Source organism: Nyctibius grandis, chromosome 7 (assembly GCF_013368605.1).
Source record: "Nyctibius grandis isolate bNycGra1 chromosome 7, bNycGra1.pri, whole genome shotgun sequence".
Lineage (NCBI taxonomy): Eukaryota > Metazoa > Chordata > Aves > Nyctibiiformes > Nyctibiidae > Nyctibius > Nyctibius grandis.
The window spans coordinates 38,580,014-38,604,864 of record NC_090664.1 but is presented as its reverse complement, the minus strand read 5'-3'; the positions used below and the strand labels follow the sequence as shown (position 1 = coordinate 38,604,864).

The window sequence follows — 24,851 nt, the reverse complement described above, 5'->3', positions numbered from 1 at the left end:
CCTCCAGCTTGGCTGACAGGCTCAGCTGTCTCCTGCAGTGAATCCGTTGGAGCTGGCTGTCCCCAACATGAGGCACCCCCTCGCCTCCTTCTTAGAGAGGCCACCGCAGCTACCAAAATCTCACCACAGACACTTGATAAAAAATTCTCACTTTTCCTGTCATAAAGATTTTTACAATATACTAAGTGGTTTTCATTTTTTTTACCTCCCCAGTTTTTCCAGGTGATGTAGCTTTAACCAGATGATCATTCATATCAATGACTAGTCATTAACAAGTCATTATTTGAGAGCAATTTCAGCTCTATTGACAAGAAAATATTTTTATTAAAGTAATTTAGAGATGTTTTCTGACATGTTTTTGTTCTGCAAAACCTGAAGATTACTGCTTGACATTGCTTTCCCCTACAGATTCTTTATGAAGAACTGGAGCACTTTCAAAGAACGTATTAAAAACCACTCTTGGCTTTGAATTCTCAAAGTAGGAATGAATAATGAGTAGGAATGGGGAGGAAAGATCAGTTCTGAATGGCTTTTTGTAATTTGGGGTTTTACATGTAAAAAGGTGGAAAGTAGATATAAAGAAAATCTGTAGAAATTACTCAAGGGTTGGAAATGACCTTTTAACTTAGCAGGTGCCTTCATGGGAGAAAATACTTGTTATTGAAGGGCTGCTCAGTCTGGGAGGAAGACAGAAGGGCCAATGGCTAGAAGTGAAAGCCAGAGACGTTGGAATGAACGTAGTATAATAGCAATCATCTTGTGAGTATGTAACTCATCCAGTGCTTCATTTTTAAGTCACTGTTTGCCACCTTTTCTGTCAGATGACTGATTACTACTGTTTTTCGAATATCTGCAACTTTCGGAATATAGTCGTAACTAAAAACATTGTCTTATTGCTTCACGTAGCTGGTTCTTAACTCGATTTATATTTACTCTCATCATCCTCCCCTGCTTTTCGTCTGTCTGTTAGAACACAAATTTTTCAGTCTTAAGGTAAGGTGTATCATAAGTCTAGGAACAGCCTGGCAGCACCATGTAATACTGCTGAAGGTGGCGGTGGGAGAATCTATTATTCACTCAGGCTTCCTGCTGAGGTTAAGTGAGAGAGAGAGAGAGAGAGAGAGAGAGAGAGAGATAGGTACATATAGATGCACAGCTTAGGAATGAGAAAGCTGAATAATAATTCCTTTTTGACCTGCATTAGCTGTGAAATGTACTTGTAAAAAAATATTTTAGTTGATGTTTCTGAATAGATGGCAACTGGTTTTGTTTTCCCAAAAACATAGGAGAGCTGTTATATTGTCATTATATAGTTATGGACATATTTGCATTTTGGTTTCTAATATGCTTAAACTCTCAAAGTAAACTTAGATTTTTATTTTTTTTTTTAAATGTTTAAAAATCATCTGTTGACATGCAGTTAGGATGGGTTAACAGACTGCTTGAAGTTTTAAAAAAAAAAAAATGTCAAAATTATGAATAACCCCTATGGTAGTTAGGGGAAGAATCTCCAGTATACCCATTTTCCTGGAATTAAGTTATTGTCTCAGACTAAAAAGTGAAGATAGCCACTTAACTGGCGGGGAAAAAAAGCTTCAGAAAGGAAAAGGCCTATGCAAAAGAGCAAAAGATTTGCAAGTCAAATGCAAATCCAAAATAAGGTAAGCCCAAGAATAAAAAATTACTACTTTTTTTCAAAGAAAATAGATGAAGGAACACTGCCAAGGATTTTGTTGAAGTAATGGATCATCAAAATACAAAGAAGTTTCAAGAAGATGCTAGGGCTAAAAGTCCTTTTCACCCTTGTTTACTACAAAGGCGTTTAGAGAGTTTTTGACATCATGTATTGAAGGCAAGTGGGGAGGGGTGTTTTAGATTGAAGCATTCATCTGAAGTTGATAAATAAAAAAATTGCTTGGAACAATGGTCTTCACCATTAGTTGACCTAAAAAGAACTCTTACATTAAACCCATTTAATACTGCTGTTAATATTTTAGCAAGTACTTAAATGAGCCTTGAAATGAGAGATGGAAAGAGGATACCAATTTCTGAGCTTCATTGAGGATTCTGGGAAGTACAGACTGGTTAGCATGAATGCCATACTAGCTAATCTTTTGAAATTATGAAATGAATGATACTATTAGATGCACCAATTTTAAAATAATAGTAAAAAGTCAGTGTGATTTTAAAGAAAAGTTATGCCTTATTGTTAGAGCTTTAGTATACTTTGATTTTATAAAGCTTTTGACAGGTTCTGTCAGCAAGACTTCTTATAGAGACAAAGTAATGATAAGATGAGAGGGAAGATCTTTAGAGTAATGCTTAGTTAAAGAACAGGAAACACATTTTTGTTATTGCAAAATGTCACTAGAGTTTCATGTATATCTGCAAGGATCTGTTCAGTACTGGAAATTGTCTATAGTGTGGTGAATTGCAAGGGGTGATGCAGAATTATTCAGGGCAGCACTAATTGAAATGCCTGTGAAATCCCCATTCTGAAACAGGCAAGGTCTAGAAAAATCTCTCCTGAGGAGTCCTGTCTTTTCCTATAGACTCTCCTGCTGCAGAAAAATTGTCATCAACTATGTGTTTAGAAATTAAAGAAACCACACTGCTTACTGGTAGTGTTTTGAGTTTGGTGTTTTTTTTTTTCTTTCTCCCTCCTATATTATGTACAGAGCCATAGAGCAGGGCAGAAATATATTGGACAGAGAAATTAAAAGACAGCAGGTTAGGGTGAGAAGAGAGAAACTGAATGTGCACTGAATGTGCGTAGAAAGCCAGCTTATAATGTTGATTAAGGGCAAAAATGGGATGAGGAGGGCGGACAGCTTCATCCTTGGCTTTGTAACAGAAATGGATTCAACTATGGAAATCCCTAATCCGAGTTGGGGGCAGCTGTGAGGGAAAGAATCTCTCTGTCCTAGAACATTTGCTGCTGCATGTGGTAGAAGATCTGATGCTGAGGCAGATGAAACATCATGCTTCCCTTCTTAGGTTCTCACTCTTCTCTAAGAGCCGTTGTCTACTTACGTTATGTATATTGTTTAATATTTTAATGCTTTTAATGCTGAAGGCATTCCTGTGTGAGGAATAGTATAAACAAAAATTATTATGGTTAGGTTATTATCTTGACGAGCTTATGATGTAAGTGAAGATAATTTGGTTTATCTTCATATTTACATGTAGTTGCTTTGAAAAATTCTAAAATTAATCTCTAATCTTCTTTTAGACCTATGTAATATATTGTTTAAGATTAAATTATATAAGTTACTGGGACCAGAGGATATGCAACCAAGAGTTCAAAGCAAATTTAAGGATTAAATAATTCAATTAACTGTTTATTTTCTTGGGTGCCTGAGGACTGAAATGGCAAATGTGTCATTCTATTTATTAAGTTGTCAGTGGAATTCAGGGACCTTTACAGGCCTGTACATCTGACATCTCTTTAGGGAAAACTATCAAAAACTGAAATAAAGAGTAGAATTAGTGAGCACCAGGTAAATATGGCCTGCATGGAGTCCTGAGCATTGCTTCTATAAAGGGAAGTTCTGCCTTAAACCCTCTGACTTCTTTGAAGGATTAATGAATACGCAGGGAGAAGGTGATGTGATTGATAAAGTCCGCTTGATTTTTCAGAAAGGTTTAACAAGGCTTGTAGGCTTTTAGGAAAGAAAGCAGTCCTGGGATAAGAGGAAGGATATTTTCACACATAAATAATTAGTTAAAAGATGGGAAATGGAGGGTAGAGCAAAGTTAGCAGTGGAGTTTGGCTGCATTTCTGCTAGGAATTGTGCAGCTCAGTGTATTCATGTAGTATAGTGAACATGATAATATGGTGAAAAGGTGAACTTTGAGGTGAGAGAGTACAAATGATAGTATTGAACAGTCCTGTTCAACTTACTCATCAATGATCTGAATGAAGGGACTGAGTGTACACTGTGTGCGATGACACAAAACTGGGAGGTGTGGTGGGTACACCAGAAGGCTGTGCTGCCATTCAGCATGACCTGGACAGGCTGGAGGGCTGGCTGGAGAGGAACCTCATGAAGTTCAACAAAGGCAAGTGTAGGGTCCTCCCTGCACCTAGGGAGGAATAACCCCATGCCCCAGTCCAGGCTGGGGTTTGACATGCTGGAAAGCAGCTCTGCAGAGAAGGACCTGGGAGTTCTGGTGGACAAGTAGTTCACCGTGAGCCAACAACGTGCCCTTGTGGCCAAGAAGGCCGATGGTATCCTGGGGTGCATTAGCAAGAGTGTGGCCAGCAGGTCAAGGGAGGTTATCCTCCCCCTCTACACAGCCCTAGTGAGGCCACACCTGGAGTACTGTGTCCAGTTCTGGGCCCTCCAGTTCAAGAAAGACAAGGAACTACTGGAGAGAGTCACATGGAGGGCTACAAGGATGATTAGAGGACTGGAGCATCTCCCTTATGAGGAGAGGCTGAGGGAGCTGGGTCTGTTTAGTCTGGAGAAGAGAAGACTGAGGGGGGATCTTATCAATACTTACAAATACCTTAGGGGCAGGTGTCAAGAGGATGGGGATTCTCAGTGGTGCCCAGTGACAGGACAAGGGGCAATGGGCACAAACTAAAACATGGGAAGTTCCATCTCAATATGAGGAAAAACTTCTTTACTTTGAGGGTGACAGAGCACTGGAACAGGCTGCTCAGGGAGGTTGTGGAGTCTCCTTCCCTGGAGATATTCAAAACCTGCCCGGACACGACCCTGTGCAATGTGCTCTAGGGGAACCTGCTTTGGCAGGGGGTTGGACTAGATGATCTCCAGAGGTCCCTTCCAACCCCAACCGTTCTGTGATTATTTGGAATAATGAAGATGAGAACAGACACTGAGGAACTCCAGAGTGATCTTATGAGACTGCTTGGGCAATAAAATGGCAGAAAAACTTTTCAGTATGTAAATACAGTGTGATGCAAATGTTGATATAGTGGGTGACTGTCCTACCTTCATGCACAAGATAATGAGCTCTGAGCTGGCAGTGATTCTTGAGATCTTAGAAGTTATCAGTGCTGGCTTTAGCAGATCTTTAGAGCTTCACAAGAGATCTTTCAAACTGTAGCAGATCCTTAGTGTTCGGCCACAGCTGGATCACAATGCCAGATGTGTATTAGCCTTGATGAAACAAGAGTGATTTCAGACTTGTAGGTAAAGCAAGAAATTGTAAGAATATGGAAGAATAAGAAAAATAAGACATTATGGGCAAGAAATTAAATCAGGAATACTTTTACGTACTGTTCTTAGAGTTAGTGGATATAAACACCACCTTCTTGTAGGTTAAATGTATCCTGAGTTGCAAAACTGTCTGGGATTTTACTAGGACCCTTGTTCTACAAACGTTTGCATAGGTGTTTTTAAATAGATGCTGCCTCATGGTTTATTTGCAAGATCATGGACTAGACATGCTCAGATCAGTGAATCACCAAAATTAGATGAAGCATGGCACAAAGTCCTATCCAGATTGAAAACATTATCCAAACTTCCATACAGCAGTGATTTTAATTGAATCTACAGTATATTGATGACAGGAAGAAATGGTTTAAAGCTAAAATTTAATCTAAAAAAATCCAATTATCTCATATTGTCAAGTCAATATAAATAACTTTTAGAGTTTATAAAGAAACTCTCAAATACTAGCCACTTCCCAGTTTTATCAATAAAAGGGTATATAGTTTTATACTTATTAATGTTAACAGGTCTAAACAAGTCAGACTGTTTTCTTGAAAAGAAATGCCCTATTGTCTAAAAATTTGGTTTTAATATAATTGAAAATAGAGTTGCTCATATTTTTAAAAAATCCTGATAGTGAAAAACTCTATCATGCTGAAAGAGGTGGTATGGAATTGCTAAATGCAGATACACATGTAAGAGTGATGATAAACAATAAACCACATTCATATTTCTTTCCTATAGAAGGTGCATAGTGGTTTGGGTGAACTAATCCTTCAATATTGCCAGCTCTGTATGATAAACCATGTTAAAGGATTATTATTTCTGAGAACGCTATAAATTTTTTATATCTACACTTGTAGTTTATTTTCATTTTAAAGACTGTAGACCATAACTCTGTACTTTTAATTTTGTATTCAGTGTGGGGAGTTAATCCCAGAACGGGGCTTTTTTGATGCAAAATCTGAATGCTCGTGTAGTAACAACAGCTGCCCCCTCACCATGTGGTGTCTTCCATTGCTTTACTGTAGAGATGAATTTTGGCCCAGTGTTTCAGTGATATTGGACACACATGGTTTTAGGTGACAAAGCAGTATGTTTATGCATTCATTTGACTCTTGCAGTTACAGTTGGCTACAGATTAGAACAGGGGGAATACATTCACACCATGACCACCCTCATAGCTGCTTGTAGTAGCTGTATCACAGTAGGCGCTGTTGCATCTAAAGACACAATTAACTGTTGCTGAGGAACTGCAAATTCACAAAAGCTCTTTACAGCTTTGGCGGTCGAGAGTGGATTTTCTAAAAGCTTTTTCAAAGATTTTCCAAATATATGTTTTAGATCTTCACATTCCAAAATTACTATCTGCTTGAAATAAGATTAACAAGTTGATATTTTAATGTAGCTAATGAATTCTTGTGCTGTGAATTAACTATATAATTAGCCACAGATCTACAGAATGATTGTAGTTTTGTCCATTATTTAGGAAGATAACCTTATGACTTCTGTAATGTTTACAAATGGTTAGTAAAGTGTTGAGCACATAGGAAAAACAAAGCTTAACAAAAAAGTCTGAAAATAAAACTTACGAGAAAGCTTCTGACACGTGTACATTACTGAAAAGATCATCTTGATTTCCATGTGTAATTGCTTAGATATGCTTTGGATATGGTAAGAGAGAATAGCTGTGAATTTACTTTTTTTAAAAAAATGAAAAAAAAAAAAACCCTGACAAACCCATAACAACGACCAAAAAACCCTCAAAAAAAAAACAGCAAAAAAAAAAACCCACAAAGTTTTAATACAAATTAAATAGAAAATTACAGTAAATTGCATATTAAGGCTAATTTTGAGGTATGAAATTTGACTAATTTTTGAACAAAAGGCTTTTAACCAAAAATCTTAGAAGAATTCATTATTTAAATTACAGTGATTAAATTTTTATAAGTAGAACATTAAGTACCCTAAATCTTCCCTTCTAAAAATCTCTGAGAAATATTTTAGTAAGATATATATATGGCATATAATGTAATAAATATATGGAATATATTAACTTGTTTTTAATACAATAACAGTAATAAGGTTATTGTGCAATGCAAAGATTTTCTGTGTATTTATAATTTCTTCTGTAGGCCAGAGTGTGATTGTGTGATAATGCATGTAACGTATGTGTGAGATCTCTCACATATACACACGTTATTTGAGCATCTTGCGTTTTGAATCATCATAGGTAATTCGTTTATACTTGTATTAAAAACTATGCAAATATGAATGTCTGAGGCTTTCAGCATTGAATAAAGGACTACATGGATCCAAACCAGGACGACTGATGAAATCGTTGCTACTATTGGCTATTATTTACTGTCTTTTAAGTGGCAGGTTGTATTTATGCCAATTTATCTGCTTCAGGGAACACTCTTGATAGCAGAACAAAGTGAATAAAAGTAGTTTGCTTTGCAAATGAATGCAAATGGTGGAGCCTTTCGGGAAGCCCTTTAACAGGAGCAATGCACTTTGATTATGAGTGGAGCTGCCATTTGGACATGGTGAAAAGAGCACGCTTGAACCATTGATTGGGGGAGACAGTAAAAAGTCAGGAAGGGCCCCGTTAAGCTCGCAGTGCGGCAGGCGGATGTCAGTGTGGTTAGAGCACAGTGGGAGAATGACAGGCAGGATTAGTGTCAGGGAGAAGCTTTGCTGTAGTTGCGGAGATGGTCCCTGGGGTCACTCACCTCTGACTGTTGTTCTCTGCTGATGGCTCTGTAATGCAAACCGCTCTGTACGTGCCTGTTCCTTATCGGAAATGGTGATTAGAAGAGGTATGGCATAAAGGATTCCTTAAAAATAAATAAAATGGTAAACTTCCGATGGTAACAAAGGCTGGGCTCTGTGGTCATTGCCAAAGATGCTGCAAATGTCAAGGATGGTTACGGTGTCTTGCGTACCGAGGCAAGCGCGATTTCATGCCTTAAACTGCTCTGATTCTGTGTTCCTTGCTTTGTTCGCTTTTATTTTGGCCGTTATGAAGACAGTTATTTTTAACAGATTGTCTTACGTAGTTAGAAAAACACTTTTTGTTTCTTTTGGTGGTAGAAGCATCCGGTTTGGTTTCGTGGCATAACCGTGTTTTGTGGCAGGGAGGGGTGTTGTTTAATAGTCTTAATGGAATATTAGAATCAACAGATTTCATTCCTGAATCATCTCAGAATGCTAAAACATAGGGTGATTACAGTGACAAAAAGCTGCAATGACTGTTCTGTTTTATTTAGAGGCTTTTGAAAAATGTGAAAATGAGGATATTTTCTCTGTCTTTGCTGAAAAAATCTTGCATGTGCAATTCAGTGTCTAAAATTTTGCATCATAAACTATGATTTAATCTAATAAAATTATTGATTTTTTTGTCTTTACTGCATTTTATAGTGTTATGTACACTGTATAAATGTTGATGGCAATTATATGTGTTAGTGTTTAAAAAATGCTTTTTGTACATTATGAGTGTTAAGGATTTTTAATATCTTACTGTTGGTCTGCTCTTTTTATGCGTTTTCAGCAACAGCCCATGGAGATGGCACCCAGATACTTGAAACTATTAATTTAATTTTTTTTACATTATTTGATTAATTCATTTGACGATTTTTTTTTCAGTATATTACCTCACAAAATATGTCCAATATCCCAGTGTAATGAATGTTTTACAAATGTTTTACAGGCACCTGAATGGACAGAAGAGGACCTCAGCCAGCTGACAAGAAGTATGGTTAAGTTCCCAGGGGGGACCCCAGGTCGATGGGAAAAGATTGCTCACGAATTGGGTCGATCAGTGGCAGATGTGAGTTCACTCAGATTTGCATTGTATAGAGAGAGACAAACCAGAACAAGACAGGCAGTGTAGAAGGCAGACGTATATGGGGGCCGACATTGTCTTTTGAAAGAGGCTACAATCCTTTTAGGACCTGGAAGTGAACCATTAACTAACTATGCAAGAAGCAGATGTCAGCCAGTCTCTCCCTCCACAATTAACAGCTGTAACCGATCAGCTGGGTGGGGGATTCTGGTGCTTACAGACTGGAACTACTGTAGCCCAATAACAGAAAAACAATGCGCTTTGGGTTTTGTAGCAACCTCCTTTCACTGCAAGTGAATGTTTGTGTGACTTGGTTAAAGATTACGTTTCTGTTTCAAGCCAGTCCTTAAAAAATGTAGATGAGCTAATGGTGTTTAGACAGGTGGTTTCCATTAATTAAACTGAAATGTCTTTACAAACTTTAAAAGGAGTTATACATATGATACTGTTTCAGTCCCTTTTTCTGGATTATAGCGTGGTTAATAATGATATTGTATAAAATGGTTAATATCCTTGTTAATTCGTAGTTTATAGTGTTGGACCAGATATCAAAGAAAGCTTGTACTTATGGATTTTAAGTGTTATGATCTTAAAACCCTTCGGGGCTAGGCTGTAAAAGACTTTTCCTTTTCAAGCAATAGATCACTAGAACATGATGTAGTGTCTGCTGAGGACCATTTGAAAGCCCTTGCAGCTGACCTGAGTTTATAGGCTCTGGAGGGGTTAATGAGAATAATGTTTAAATCTGTTGATGTACATTTTGAGAATAGTTGTTCTTTATTTATTATATTTTAGGAATTACCTTAAATAATGGGAAACAAAGCCTCTGGCTAGAGTGAAACATAACCCATTAAAGCCTTTTGGGTAATTTGGGTACTTCTTAAGTGTTTTTTTTTTTCCCTGTTGATACGATCACAAAAAGATATTTTTAGAAGATATTTTTAAAGATTTCACAGAATCACAGAATGTTAGGGATTGGAAGGGACCTTGAAAGATCATCTAGTCCAATCCCCCTGCCGGAGCAGGATTACCTAGACCATATCACACAGGAACGCATCCAGGCAGGTTTTGAATGTCTCCAGAGAAGGAGACTCCACAACCTCTCTGGGCAGCCTGTTCCATCTGTTCCATTTAATGCATCTATACAGTTCTATTACTCACATATTGTAGAAAAAAAGCCATTTGCATTCTTATTATTTTAGAACAACACATATTATTTGCAAATAAGTGGATGTAAGCAAGAAGTTACTACCCTGCTATGCAAATGAAATTAAGTCCTTTTTTTTGTTTGTTCTGCTTAGTGTTGTTTACCATACTCCTGAAGTATTCATACTACTGAAGTGGACTGACTTTATTAAAAAGATGGTACATTTTACTAAGCAGATACTAACAGCAAAAATATTTCACATGGCTTGGTAGTATGCAGTGTGCGTGGGAAAAATCTTGAGATTGCTTTGGAAAAAACTGATTAATATGCTTGATACTGATAATACAACCATGTGGAATGATTCCACATATACTCATCACAAAATTAACACTATCTTAAGACTGCCTTTTGCACTGATTTTCTGCTTTATTCCTTGACACAGGTGTAAAAACATTATTTATTAAGAATCCTTTGCATAATATATTTGGCCACCGTACTTGCACGCATCCAGTGCTAGAAGGAGAAAACAAAGCTCGCTTGCTTTTTCCATTAGGTGCAGACTCTTGAGCAACATGCTCTTCTTTTCAGTGAAGTGGAAAGAGAAACGAAAGAAGTATGTTCTAAGAGCTGTCATTTTCTTGTATGAAAAAAGGACTTTTCAGGGATTTTTACGTGTGGAGAAAGGTCTGAGTGTAATCCTTTCACTTCCGGTGACCTCCAACTATATGATTAATGTAAGTGTTTTCCACACAAGTTTTTACTTCTCTAAAAATTTCCCACTGCTGATAATGCTAGGTCAGCTTCCCTGATATTAGAGTTTCTGCTTCTTTAATCATCGCATTGCAGAGTTACAGCGATTAGATTTTAAGAGGAAACACTTAAACAAAAGCTTCCTGAAAACTTCTCTGGATCTCAAACTGTTATTGCATCAGTATCAGAAATGTTGAAACTGGGAACTACTTCAGATATATCCATTCAGATATATCTGTTCAGCTATTGAACAACATGTACAGCTTATCCTTTATATTTGTCGAAGGTGATATAGAATAGCATCTAAACTTACAGCAAGGATTCTTATTTTGCTTGGGCATCACCATAGTTGAATAAGAAATGTTACACTAAAGCTGCAGGAGAAACTTCTGGTTTTGTTAAACTTTGTGCACAGAAAAAGAGGTGTTTGCATGTGCAGGCAGCATTTTCTGCCCGAGCAACTGTTCCCTGTTTCCCCTGGGAGAGGTGCAGGGAGGTAAGTTTTGCTGTTTTGAAATAGCTTGTGTGGCAGAGTTTGGGAATCCCTTGCTTACAGCTAATTTAACATTAGTCAAGCCAGAGAGAGTTTAAAGTGTGTATTAACTGGCAAATGCACTAGGTCTTAAAAAAGAAAAACATTCAAGGGCAAATTTGAATTTGTTTTTCCAAGATTTTCTGTGACACAGGAAATACTTTTTGAAAACTTGAGACCACTTTCTGCTTGTTTCTTCTGTAGAGTATCAAGAGCGGTAAGGGTTGGGTTCCTTTCACAGTTAGAGAACTATAGTAGACAGCATTGACAAGATACAGTGTGCTTGTTTCCATGTGATTTTAAGCATTCAAACCCTTTTTAATAGTAGATTAGCTAAATAGGTGTTAATAAAAACAGTTCAAAGTAATCCAGTCCAAAATGATCTCTCCATTGTTGCTTCTGTCTCAAAGCTTTCTTCCTCAGCAAAAAAAAAGGTTAGAAAAATATTTCGATACTTTTTAAAGAATAAGCTGAAATAATTAATATATACCAGAAAGAGCATCAGTGAAATTCACTCTCTCTAGCCACCCCAAAGAAATTAAATTTTAAATTGTCTTAAACTCCTTTTTTTAAAAAATAGTAAACTCCTACATCAAACTATATTTGTTTCCACTGGCAATTTTTAAGCAGGATGAAGTGACTTGAGAGTGTTCTTGGCTTTTGTGAACTTTTCAGCTTCATGGTGGTGTTTTAACTTAGTTTTGTGGGTTTATTTGGTTTGCATTTTTTAAAATATGTTTCTGAATTTTCCTCCTGCCATTCTGTTAATGACTTTTGGAACAGTATGAAGCAAAGTTTCTAATGCTCGGAGCTTTAGTACTGCTTTTTCACATGCAAAGAAGGCTCAAAATGTTTGTATGTCTGACTCATTTCCAGAGAGATTTGTTCAGCTTGGAAAACTCTTCCTTGATTTTGCTAGAACATGACTTTGATACCCCAGAACCTGGTGAGCACATGTAAATCGTACAAAGCTAAGATGAACTGAAAGTATATTGGAAGATGAGCAGAATTCAAAAAGGTCAGGACAAATTGGAAAAACAAGATGCAAAAAAATAGGGTGAAATTAAACAGACAATATATGCAAGGACACACAGCAAGATGGTGATCGGGTTCACAAATAAAAGATGCCAAACAACTGGCAAGGGGTAGCTCTTAAAAAGCAGGAGGAACTGGGGATTAGCAGAGATAATGAGCTAGATACAAGACAACAAAGAGCGAGTTGTTGTGAAAAAGGCAAGCATCTCACTGAGAATGTACAAACAAGGAGGATAGTAAGCCTGCACCTACATCCTTAGTTTGTGTCTAGTGTGATTCAATATAGAGTCCAGATGAGAATAAGGAGAATAATAGGTCTCTAAAAGTGTGACCTAAAAGGAAAGATTGTGAAGGAATTCATGTTGTTGAACTCAAAGAAAATACAAACTGAGGATGTAAGGATTCAACTAGATAAAAAGAAAACTCTAAAGAGGAAGAGGCTTGTGCAGTGTATTAGTTTTATAGGACAAGAAGTAATTACCTCAAATTTTATCACAGGCTGCAGAGTTAGACGTTAATGGGCAAAGAATTACAATGGAGATGATAAAGCAGTGGAATAAGCTGCTCTGGAGTCTCCATATTTGCAGGCCTTTAAGAACAGGTTAGACAAACATCTGCAAGAAACAATAGCAATGGTAGTGATTCTGCCTGAGGTTAGGTCCTTCTCTTCATATGGTCTGTGATTAGACCAGCAAGTGCAAGCTATCTAGGAGGAAAGGGGGAAGAAACAAAACCTTCCCTACAATTGGAAGCATGTGTGAACTCATTTTTAAAAACGTAAAATTAAAGCCAGATAGTCACTGCAGTTGGTTAGTAATCACTGCGTATACCTTAGCTTGACTGTTCATAAATTCAGTAATTCCAAACGAAGTAATCTTTCAGATGTTTTTTTCTTTTCTACTGCTATTCAAATTGGGGTTTTGTAGACAATTTAAGTTTGTTAATTGTTATTTCCCAAAATACTGCACAAGTAAGGATTACTATGAGGCCCATTACATGGGTATGTCTACCAGATTCCCCATCTAAACGGGTACATCCACACGATGTGATGCAGGCCTCTGGGAAAGGGCCAGCCAAAATCCAACAGTAAACAGCTATGTCTGTGCTGTAGTGCCCCTGAGCTCCTTCAGCTCTGCTGTTGCTATTTATGTTGCCTCATGATACCAGCATAAATATCTTTGCCACATATTCCTTTGCTTTTCAGCTCAGAGCTGGGGTAAGCTTGCAGCCCTGGTGCAGGCGTGCTGTAAGAAGGCTTATTACTTTCACTTTTGTCATGTTAAATATAGGATATGTTTATCTTTTCTCTCTTCAGGAAGCATCTTTTAACAGCTAATGAATAATCACCCCAAAATAGATGAGGTTAAGTTGTGCTCATTTTATCAGTATGTTTAATTATTTAAATTGCTAATTGTCATTTTAATATGTGCATATTGGGGAATTTAGCAATCTTTTCCCATAAAGATGGTTTTCAACTGACTTAGTATAATGAAATCTTATTGCTTTCACAACTGAAAGCTTCTATAGCTTTTCAAGTAATTTTTATTGCAGTTGGGTGTTGTTATAAATTAGGTTTTCAAGTATTTTGATTATGAAAGGGAAATGGAGTTCAGTTAACTCTAATCAGGGTTCCTGCCTGCTGACCTGGTTACCTGTACCACTGCTCTCCGTCATCCTCTAAACATCTGTTCTTTGACCCATTTTCCTTGCTGAATTTGTTGCTCCAGGGTTAGTTCTCATTCCTGTCCTCCAGTACTTAAGGAAATAATTGACCTTTTAAAACAAAATTAAAAAGTTACATTTGAATTTCCTAAGCACTGTGAACACCCTATAACATAGTATAAATAATGAATGGAATGGAGTTTCAAGACTACTATTTCTGCAAAAATTATATTGTTTGATTTGACAAATGCTAAGCCTTAGGAAGATTTATAATAATGATTGTCATCTTTAGCTGAATTCAAAAATTGAGAAAAAGCACTTAGATGTGAAATTATAGAAGTGTATTGTACTTGACAATACCTACCCTTATAGATAAAAAGTTTAAAAAAATATTTGCTGAAAGGCATAAATTAATTTCAGTAACTACAAAGGACGTTCAAATTGTAAAAATAACAGAGGAAGTAAAAGCTGTCTGGCATCCCAAACAGATTTTAATGTGATTATTAGGTACAGGTTTTTTAAATTAAAGGCAAAGAGATCTCAGATTTCATACTTGTGAAGTAATATCATTCACTTGTCTTACAGGATTTAAACTGATTCTGTTTGCTCCTGCAGTCACTAATCTCATGCATTTGTGTTGCAAAAACAGACTGATTGGGATTTGCTGCTTGTATAGAAAAACACTACGGTAGACAGCAAAAGAATAGACAGGTGGATATATTTGAGCAGGCATTCTGAATTATCATGAAACCTGAAAGCATGAGGTTTGAGGGGGGTACTTATTTTGTGATCTCTTAAATGTTCAACCAACAGTTTTCAGCCTTTATGTCTGACTGCGTGAGTTCATACTCGTACTTTATATGACAAATGCAAGCTCATTACCTTGCCAGCAAGAAAACATCTATATGAGAAATGATCCATATGTAAAAGTTAATGAATTTATTAGGGTTTTTTTTTGCTTCTGGAGATCAAGTGTTTTCCTAAGTCTGTTTTACATGTAATTTTGTATACTATGTCTGTGTTAACTCAGTTACTGTGCTCTCCAGTTGTGGATATTCTGAAACATTCACCCTTAGCAGCCTACATATATTTATGTAATCAGTAGTTCTTCCAGTTGCTTACTGAAGTATAAAGACCTAGCTCTGGATCGAGGTCCAAAAGAGGTTATGAATATCTAAGATGGGATTTAGATCATATGTAGGTCATGTAGATCCCTCAATCTGAGTGAAATCTTCAAAACACCTGTCTAATCCCACACACACGTCAGAATGTTTCTGTCGATACTTGAAGGGGAGGAAAAAGGTGGTTGATGTTTACAGTTCCCTCGTTGTACAAAGTTTCCTTCTGTGTAGTCCTCCAGTTGCCCCTACAGTTTTTGCAGAATTGGGCAGCACAATGCATCTTCTACTTCAATGCAAACCGGATTGATTTCCTTCTCATAAAGCATGTCCAGAGCATTCTTCTCACTTAAAGGAGAAAGATTTTACAGAAGACAGTGGGACACCAACTTTTGATTCAAATAGATGGTTTGTGCGGTGGTCAAGCCAGTGATGCTGCAACTTTTTAGAGTGGCTTGAGTTAATGAGATCCCACATACATCCTGGTGAGCTGGGTTTGAATTCCATTGTAGAATTCCAATCTTCTGACTCTCAGGAAAGCTAATGCTTTTTGCATTAACAGTCACGGAATAAGATGTCCAAACAGTTGTTGCAGTGTACACTTAAGCCTAACTCCTCTCTTAGATGAGTGCCCATAGTATTGAGCTAAAGACACTCAAACATGGATTTTAAGTGACAAAAAAAAAAAGCATAGTATGATGTCTCTGTCATCATGAAAATTCTTGTTGCCGAGTTCTTCCTATTTCTGTGTCCTGAAAAAAGGAGCAATTCTTCTGCTGCTTTAAATTAACTATTTGAGCACTTAAACTGGAGAGAGGCTAGTGTTCTGCATCTGGTGATTTAGGCCAAGTTTGCCTTTTTTGCAGGCCACATCTTAAACTGCCTCATAATTAAACTCACAGTTGTTTTGGGGATTTCTATTGAGGTAGCTACCTCTTCTCCATCTGCTGTGGCAAAGTTCAGAATCACACATGACTTCGAAGTCCATAACCATAAGAAAACTGTACTGTTGCCAGCTGCAACTGATTGGTCTAAGCAAATTCAGTTAAATTCATAACATGTTTCTTAGTTCTTTCAAGACTAAAAGCACGTTGTCCTTAAAATACTCATTTGCTATGTTAGCATTAAAGTCAACACGTAATTTACACAGTGGATAAAGACTAGTTATGTTACATACTTTTGGGAAAGTCAGTAACAATCTACTAAGCAAATTGTTATAAGCAGTGCCAAAACAAAGGTGCATCTTCTGATTTGAAATATTTCATTTCAAGAGATCTAGTAAGTTGCAAATCAAGATACTTGCAAAAATGGAGAATGATTTGGCTTGATGCTTCAGTATTTGAAGTTTCACCAATCTGTTAAATCTGGAAGACAATTTTAGCAGCCCTTTTTAAGTGTATGTAAGGGAAGGCAGTTTATAAAGCAACAAATTTTGAGTCTGTCACATGAAAATAAAGGAATGGGTCATTATTGTTGTCTGATGGGTCAAACAGTTCTTGATACAACTGTGTCGCTATGAAAAAGCTATTTAGATCTAGATTGGAAGAACAGCTCAGTGCAGCAGGTAGTGTTTTGGTTATAAGGGGAGAACTTCAAATTTGGCAATTAATTCTGTGCTATTCTGGAAGGGTAGATCTGCAAAAACCTACTACTTTGACAAAGCCAGAAAGGCGTTAAAATCCTTCTGTGTCTGGCTTTCCTTTATGAGAAAAATGTGATTATAACTCAAATTAGCCTCAAAGATTCAAGAAATTCCTCATTGCTGCACATTAGCCTCAACTACTCACAGGCTGTCTCTACAGTATTTTTGTCTTGGCATTTTTGCATGACGTAACTAGACGGAGATCATGCAGGAAGATAACAACTGGGTGAACAGAACACTGCTACTGGGAGAGCCAATTTCTGATAGCTGATGCTGAGAAACTGTGGCAGTTTAGAGAACTTCTGCTCAGGAAGATGCTAAGAATAGTAAAAAATTTTATCAGGATCCCCGGTTTCAGCAGCACAATAACATGTCTTCCTTCTTTGCAAGAAGATTATATACGTTTGGGAAGCCAAGCGACACGGGTTATCTCTTCCTTTAAAAAGAAAACCCCACATTATTTTCTCAGAATGTTGTCAGAACCCAAGAGATTTGTACTTCTGTAATTATCTGGTGCAATCCTGATCAAAATAGTATCCTATTCAGCGAAGGAAGGTAGATTGTTGCCTACAGAAGATTGCTAGGAGACAACAAAATGACGAAGGCTTTGAAGCCCCATTGTCGTGTGCCCTGTGAAGCTGGGCTGGTGCTGGAGGGGTCAGCTGAAGTGATGGGCTAGTAGCTGCTGTGGGAATGGGGAATGGCTCTTCATCTTCTGTAAAAGGGCTGTTTCTCTCTGTTTGGCGTCAGTAGGAGCACTGTACCTGACTTTATAGGGTTTTCCCCCTAGGTCTGTCATAACTCTGTGCTTTTTTATGCCCGCCTTCCCTGCAGGATGAAAAGTAGTCTCTCATTCATGTGACAGCAAAATTTACTTTTGCCTACGCTACTGAGAGTCTTTTAAGCTGACTCTGAATAATATTTTTTTTTCTCCTATATATCTCTGAAGCATCTGAAAGAGGTGGCAGGTGTCCAGGGTAACAAGAGATTTAACATCTGGATGGTCACAATGAGGAATGTTTTTACTGCTAGGTGTCTTGTTGAGTAGCAGCTAGCCTTGTGATCTCGACTAATTGTCAGCAGTACAGGAGGAAACCAGCTCTGTCTGGCTTTCATCGCATAAAATCATCCCACTAATCCCACTTGCTTTCAATAAAATCTTTTTGTAGCTGAAGAGCTATTGAAACTGAATTCAGAAGGGAGTTCTCAGAAGCAGACTGTTCCTGTGGCATCTTTCTGTAGGTCCCATAGTAAGATGGTTTGATTTCTACTTCAGCAATTTGATTGCTTGCATCCAACTTCTTTTTTTTGTTATCTGTCTAAGAAAATCTGTTTCACTGTGCATGTGATTACCTGACTTTATTTGTGACTTTTGTGATCCCTGGGGGACCACAGGGATGCCTAGGTTATTTGGGCATAGGAACAGCAACGTTTAAAGTTGATCCCTATAAAATAATGCAGTGTGTCTGTTCAGCAGTACAAATACTTGCAGGAATATGAGATCTGCCCTCTTCTGTTTTAAATCAATTTCACAGGCTTGATCCTTATTATTTAAGGTGTCCCCAGACCCAGGATTTCTTAAGGGCTGGCTAATATGCCGGTGAAAGCTGTTGTCAATAACAGCAGGCTTTTAGCACAACTTTTCACAGCCATGATAAAACTCATAATTTAATACACATGAAAACTGTGATTTTAAAGCATTATGCAGGAGCAATCAGCAATAATAACTAGAAGAGCAATTCTACAACTGCTTCATACTTAACATACTTGGAAATACTGTTATTTAATCTGTTACCTAATGAAAAAGTAACAATATAAGCAAGTTATGGTAAGAAATGGAGTAGAGAAAGCAATGGAGCAACTTACGTTGCATAACAGTGATTTTGTTTAAATCACTGTTAAGAACTAGCTAGTAGATAACATTACTTACCACTTTAGAGGAAATTTAAGGTCAAATTAAGGATGTCAGAAAGTATGGAGGAACTGGCAACAGAAGAGTCTGCAAATTTGAGTGGCAAGAGCAATGATTAAACTCAGACGGATCAAACTGAAATACAATTTCATATGTTCCATAGGTTGGATTCCTAATAATCCTTAGTAGGTTAATACGGACATGTTACGATTCTTGCCCTGTGTCACTATCTTTAACAGCAATGACAGTTGAAGCTGATGGACAAATAAATCTTAAGTCTAAATAAGTGATACCTGAACTCTAAGTGAAAAGAGTAAACATGAACTTTACATAGCACCTGGAAAAGGACTTGCAAAATCGTCTGTATGAAGAAGAAAGCTGACAATAAAAAAAAAAAAAAGGAATAACAGACCAATAATCTTCTCATGCAGCCTGTGAATGATGATAGTAAAGCTGTGAGTAAGAAGCTTGATGAGCTGTCAAACTTATGTCAACTGAAGGTGCTTGTTCAGTGTTTGAAATTGTAGATTTTTCAATATCTAAACCATACACACAGTTGTTATTTCCAGCTTACCTGGTGAATGTTCAAATTGAAAGTCCATCAAAATATGGACAGATATCATAATGCCTTCAAAAGAGAAGGTCTTGGAAATATTAGATGTGATAAATGGAGTAACTACAAATGCTACGACTGGGTTCACCAAGACCTTATGGCCAAAGTTATCCAAAATAACCTATGTCAAGACTGTTACTTCTGAACTTTTTGCATGTAAGGGGAAATGTGAAATGCCATGAGGATCTAGGAATGAACCCAAATCCTTCACTGCTCTAGTGGAGAGGGCTGGTTTAGATTCTAATTCAATTAGAGGCGATATGCAGCAAAATTTACATCTATTATGGGATACCTACAGTAACAGAATGTCTGTCTTGTAAAGGAAACTTGAATCTAGCATATTGATTTGCACCACTTCCAATGCAAAGTTTATGTTGCATGTGTAGTCTCAGTTTGAAAGATGAAATGATAATTGCCAACCTCTGAAAACGTCAGAGGCTCAACACAGGGAAAACCGAACATGGGCACTGAGGTAGCAACCTGTCTTTGTCTTTGCTTGGAATTATTCTGCTCTATTTTGTTCAGGGAATCTTTTCTTCTTTCTTTTTCCTCCCTTCTTGGCATTATCAATAGGCTGTAAATCTTTGAAAGCAGTACTTTAAAAAGAGCAAAATGGTTCAGAAACAGTTTTCTGGAATACATGAACATAGATAGATAATGCCTTGTCATATTCGCAATAAATCCACTGCATAATTGCAGTAAGCTGTAAAGGATCAGCTACTTGTTTGCTTGACAAATTCTTCTCACTCTTTCCGAAATAATCTATTATAATCCAGTTTATATAACATAATTCCTATTTAAGAGATGCACAGCAGGACACCGCTAGGGATCCATTCTGTTTAGCAGTCAAGAATGGATTCACCTCCACTAAACCTTTTAAAGCATTGGCCCTATAGAGACACTCTGCTAATAATGAAAATGGAACACGGACATTTTAATTTGGATTATTTTAGACTATAAACTCCTCAAGAAAGGCAATTTCTATTAATGGATCACCTGTTTCGAGGAGGATCTATCCTGTTGTTTCAAAATCAGGATCGTGCAGATCACAGACAGGGAAAATAGACCACTTTGCCTTGTTAAGTCTTGCTGTCATTTCATGAAGGAGATCCAGCACTTGCCTGTTTTTAAAGCAAAGTCCAGCGATTTCATGGGCAGAAAGGTGGGTGGGAGGAACCAAACAGACTAGACTAGAAGCAGATGGTACCCAACGTATTTTAACTATTGAAGTACTCATGCATGAATTCTGTCATAGAACAAAAATCCTGAATCTCTGTATTTTCTTCTTCCAGGAAATAGCTGTACAACCCCCTGGCAGGTTCGCTCTCTAGTCCTGCTCTGTGTAGAGGATAATTGTTGTTGTTAACATGAATTTAGGTAGAACAGCAGAGGTCTGTGCTGTAGCTCTGAAGGTCTCAATGATTCATACTGTGGGTAAACACGATCCCACGTGGAGGAATTTATGACTTTGTAGGTGTATTTTTTTATTTTTGCTCTGGGCAGCACACTTGCCAAGTGCCTTACACCAAATGGGTGTTAATGTCTGAAGTCCCAGGTTCAAATAGCAGGAAACACAGGTTACCCATCCCAGGCAGTATCGGTTCCGATTCAGTGCGTTGCCTGTTTACATTTTAAGTTTTGTTTGATTTGGGTGGCTCAGATGACTTGATTTCCATTTCTAGCTTTTTCACAAAGACCTCCTATTCAAAAAACCTGAAATCGAAATCTGAGATTCATAAAACATTTTCAGTAATTAAGAAGTGTGTATGTTTCTTTGAGTACTACATTTTAGGATGCTTTTATGTGGTACTTGAATTTTGGATTCTAGCTCATTTGATATAACACAGACGCTAAGTGATAAAAAGGATCTTAATTTTAAATGAAGCCTGTCTTTGTTATCTATAGTGAGGTCTGGAAATTTGGGATGGGGAAGCTCCTCGTTCTGGATGGGGAGGAAGCCTGTTTGTTTCCTTACTTAAGTAAAAATGAAAATGCTAAATCTGGTGTTAATTTTCTCCTGGAACACAGATTTCAGTGTACATGGAGGTTGAAGCAGGCAGGTCTCTATGCTTTGGATTCTCAGTAATAACTTTTTTCCTGAAATATCAGGACTTAGGAGGTGTCTTTGCTGATCTTTGACAGTCAAACTCCTACATTTTATTTTGTGACTGAATGCGTGTCCGTTAGTTTGCTTCATTGGCTGGACCTACAGGGGTTATTTTGTTCTTCTGTTCAGTATTGAGAAACTAGTATATAGAAGAGGAACTCATTTGTTTCCTTTTCCCCTCCTCTCCTTGTGGTATTTTTAGGTTAGAGAATTTTGGTTTAACAATGAAAGAAAATAAAATTTGAATATCAGCTGTGATGTATTATGGTGATAGCCCCAATAATGTAATTTTCTAATAGTCCTTTTTTGTTGTTGTTTTCATGCAGGTTACCATGAAAGCCAAACAGCTGAAGGATGCTGTTACATATACACCAGGTGTGTGCGACTAGATCCTCACTGGTGCTTATAAAAAGCACTGAGTTTGGATTACAGCTATGCAGATACGCTGCGTGTTGTACCTTCCAGGGCAGGCTGTGCAGAGAGACTTTTGCAACCTTGCCTTTGAGCAAAGAGGAGAACTGATGGCTATTCTGAGGGAATTTCCCTTAGCTACATCCTCCCAGGCTTTCTTATTCAGTTTATTGGGGGTTTTGTTCACTTGTCCAGGCTGCTCTGTTTGGTTATATCGGTGTAGTAATTTACTAGTACTTCACATATACCAGACCAGATAAGCTCATAATTGGCAAAGTTCATTGCTTCATAACAAATAGCTTGATTTCTCGATACACATTTTCCTCTTAATCCAGAAGAGCTGCTTCTCCTCTCTGCACTATTCCGGGTACCTTTTACTTGCGGGCAGTTCCCTGCTTGTTTGTGGTTTGTTTTATTTTCTTTAGAAGTGTAACACCAATACTTCTAACAGGTATCGTTCGGCTCTCTGAGCTTAAAATGCTGGCCCAGAATTCCAAGAATGTCAAAGTCAACATGAATTTGCCAGACCACATAATCACCCAGCGAGAAAGGGAGGAGGAGGAGGAAGGGAACTCTGATCATATCCCAGAGCAGATGGATGTCCAAATAGATCAAAAGGAGACCATTGCAAGTGAAACTAGACACCGCAAACGAAAAATTGTCAAAGCACCTGAAGTGACTCTGCCAGCAACAAAAGAGGTACCAGAAGAGAAGGGCAGAGGAAGACGCCAGAAAGATTTTGATAACACCGAGCAAGAGGAAGAGAGTGACGATGAGAGCAGAAAAAGAGAGAAAAGCCGTGCCCCAGAAGAACTGTGGACTCAAAACCAACAGAAACTTCTTGAAATGGCCTTGCAGCAGTATCCAAAGGGAACATCGGATCGCTGGGATAAAATAGCAAAATGTGTTCCTGGAAAAAGCAAGGTATGCTTAGTTTTGTTTGAACTATAGTATAAATTGAGGGGAAACATTTTCTACTAATTTATGATTACCTTAAGAACTGAGAGTCCATGCAGAAAGGTGAGGTCTTTACTTGGCCTATCAGTCCAGACATAATTGACCTAAAGGGCTTTACTGTCACATTTGTTGGTTTTATTTAAAAATATTTTAATTTAATTACATTTGTTTGATCTATTACAGAAAATGTTGAAATAGCTCCTGTTTCATTTAAAATACCTACCTCTCCTCTGCCTTTCAGATCTTCAATTGCAGGACAAATTAGATTTTAAAACAATTTTTGATTCAAAGTTAGTAACCAAATGTTGGTGAGCCGCTTTGCTTACACTTTTACAACACCCTTCTCAACCCATCTCAATGAACAAACAAAATAAGTAATCTACCTGCAAGTGTTAAATGCTCAATAACCTATCTAATGTTCTTTTTGTAAGTATAGTATTTTTAAAATAGCATTTGTTGTTATTGATTGATAGAGTTGGTCTGTGCTAGATTTCATAATAGCTGTGATAGCTTAGTTTGCTTGCTTCAGTCACTGTAGCTGCGGAAAATCCTAATTTTATTTGTGCCAAACACAGTGTGAGAGATGTGGGGGGGCGGGGGTGTGTTTTGAGTGGTTCTCTGGCTCTGAAACTGTTCAACAGTATCTGGTGTCAGTAGGTGCTACATGAGTGACCATAAAGGCTTGTCTTAACCTCTCTGCAGTGCGGCTCATACCAGGATAACTGTTCTGAAATAGATATTCCAATACAACTGTTTAATAATGGCTTTTACAATCATTGTCAAGAAGTACCGGGCAACTGTTTTCTTGGGTTTGTGTGCTCTTTAAAGAGAGAAATTCTCTGTTAAGAAACATAAATTGCAAGTTCATTTTTCTAAGCTGCTCTTCACTAGATATAGATTTTCCTTCTGAAATTCAGTGTGCAACTGAAAAAAAAAAAAAACAAAAAACCCACAACACCCAAACCCAAAAAAAGACCCCCCAAAAACCCCACACAACCCCCAGAACCTCGCTGCTCTTCTAGAATGCGGTAGCATGTATAGAGTTAATGCAATACTAAAATATCAAACTTTTAATTAAAACTTCTGTTTTTCCTTTTAGGAGGAGTGTATAGCAAGATACAAGTTGCTTGTTGAACTGGTACAAAAGAAAAAAATGGCTAAAAGCTGAACGTCCTGAGCAGAAGAGACATAGCTCATCTTTGTCAAATGGGGTTTTAAATCTCATATGCAGGAAACTGCATTTTTTTTGTACCTCAATATTTCTATACGTCATGTGCCTTAGTAAAAATAAATATTAATAGATCTTATACCATCTTACCTGTTTTGTGTGTTGAAGAATGAAGGTGTATTTTTGTGTTGGAGAGCTGCTTATGCAGGTGTGCAATAACAATGTCTTAAAAATTACTGGACCTTCAGGAAAAGCCACGCTGATAAGTGCATCCTAGAAACTGGTAGGTTTACAGCTAATGAATATGCAGAATATAAAGAATTTTAAATGTTTTGAAAATTAGAATTGATCTGAAACTGTTAAGCAAGAACAAGAGTGATGGAACTCTGCACTCAAGGTATTTTTCTTTCTTGCAGCTATAAATAGAGGACAATATGCTTCCATGCATGTCTGCTGCTATATGAAATGTCCATTCATTCTAACAAGATTTTGAAAAATAAGCAGTATTTCTAACCGTAGCTTCCACTTACATTTATATGCACCTGCAATATAATTCCTTTTTTACCAGCTCTGCAGCCTAATACACAGTGATATTTGGTTGTGCTGTTATTTGGTAAAGTTGAAATGGGCAAGAACATAGAAGGCCTCTAATTAAGATATATATGGCATGTACTTCGTGACCAATTTTTAAGTACAGAATAAGACTGAAAAGCTGACATTATTGGGCTGAGAGTTCTCATATTTGGTGGGGGGGGGGCAGGTTTGTA

At 37.4% G+C, this 24,851-nt stretch overlaps 1 protein-coding gene across 1 annotated transcript in view; it reads left to right on the top strand.

Annotated features, from left to right (window-relative positions):
- The window catches only part of DNAJC1 (DnaJ heat shock protein family (Hsp40) member C1), a 121,448-nt gene extending 97,215 nt beyond the window's left edge, over window positions 1–24,233 (top strand). The window contains exons 9-12 of the mRNA XM_068405099.1: window positions 8,896–9,015; window positions 21,875–21,923; window positions 22,411–22,883; window positions 24,016–24,233. Coding sequence (XP_068261200.1) covers window positions 8,896–9,015; window positions 21,875–21,923; window positions 22,411–22,883; window positions 24,016–24,084 — 711 coding nt within the window. The 3' untranslated portion in view covers window positions 24,085–24,233. The remainder of the gene's footprint in view (window positions 1–8,895; window positions 9,016–21,874; window positions 21,924–22,410; window positions 22,884–24,015) is intronic.
- The last annotated feature ends 618 nt before the right edge of the window (window positions 24,234–24,851 follow it).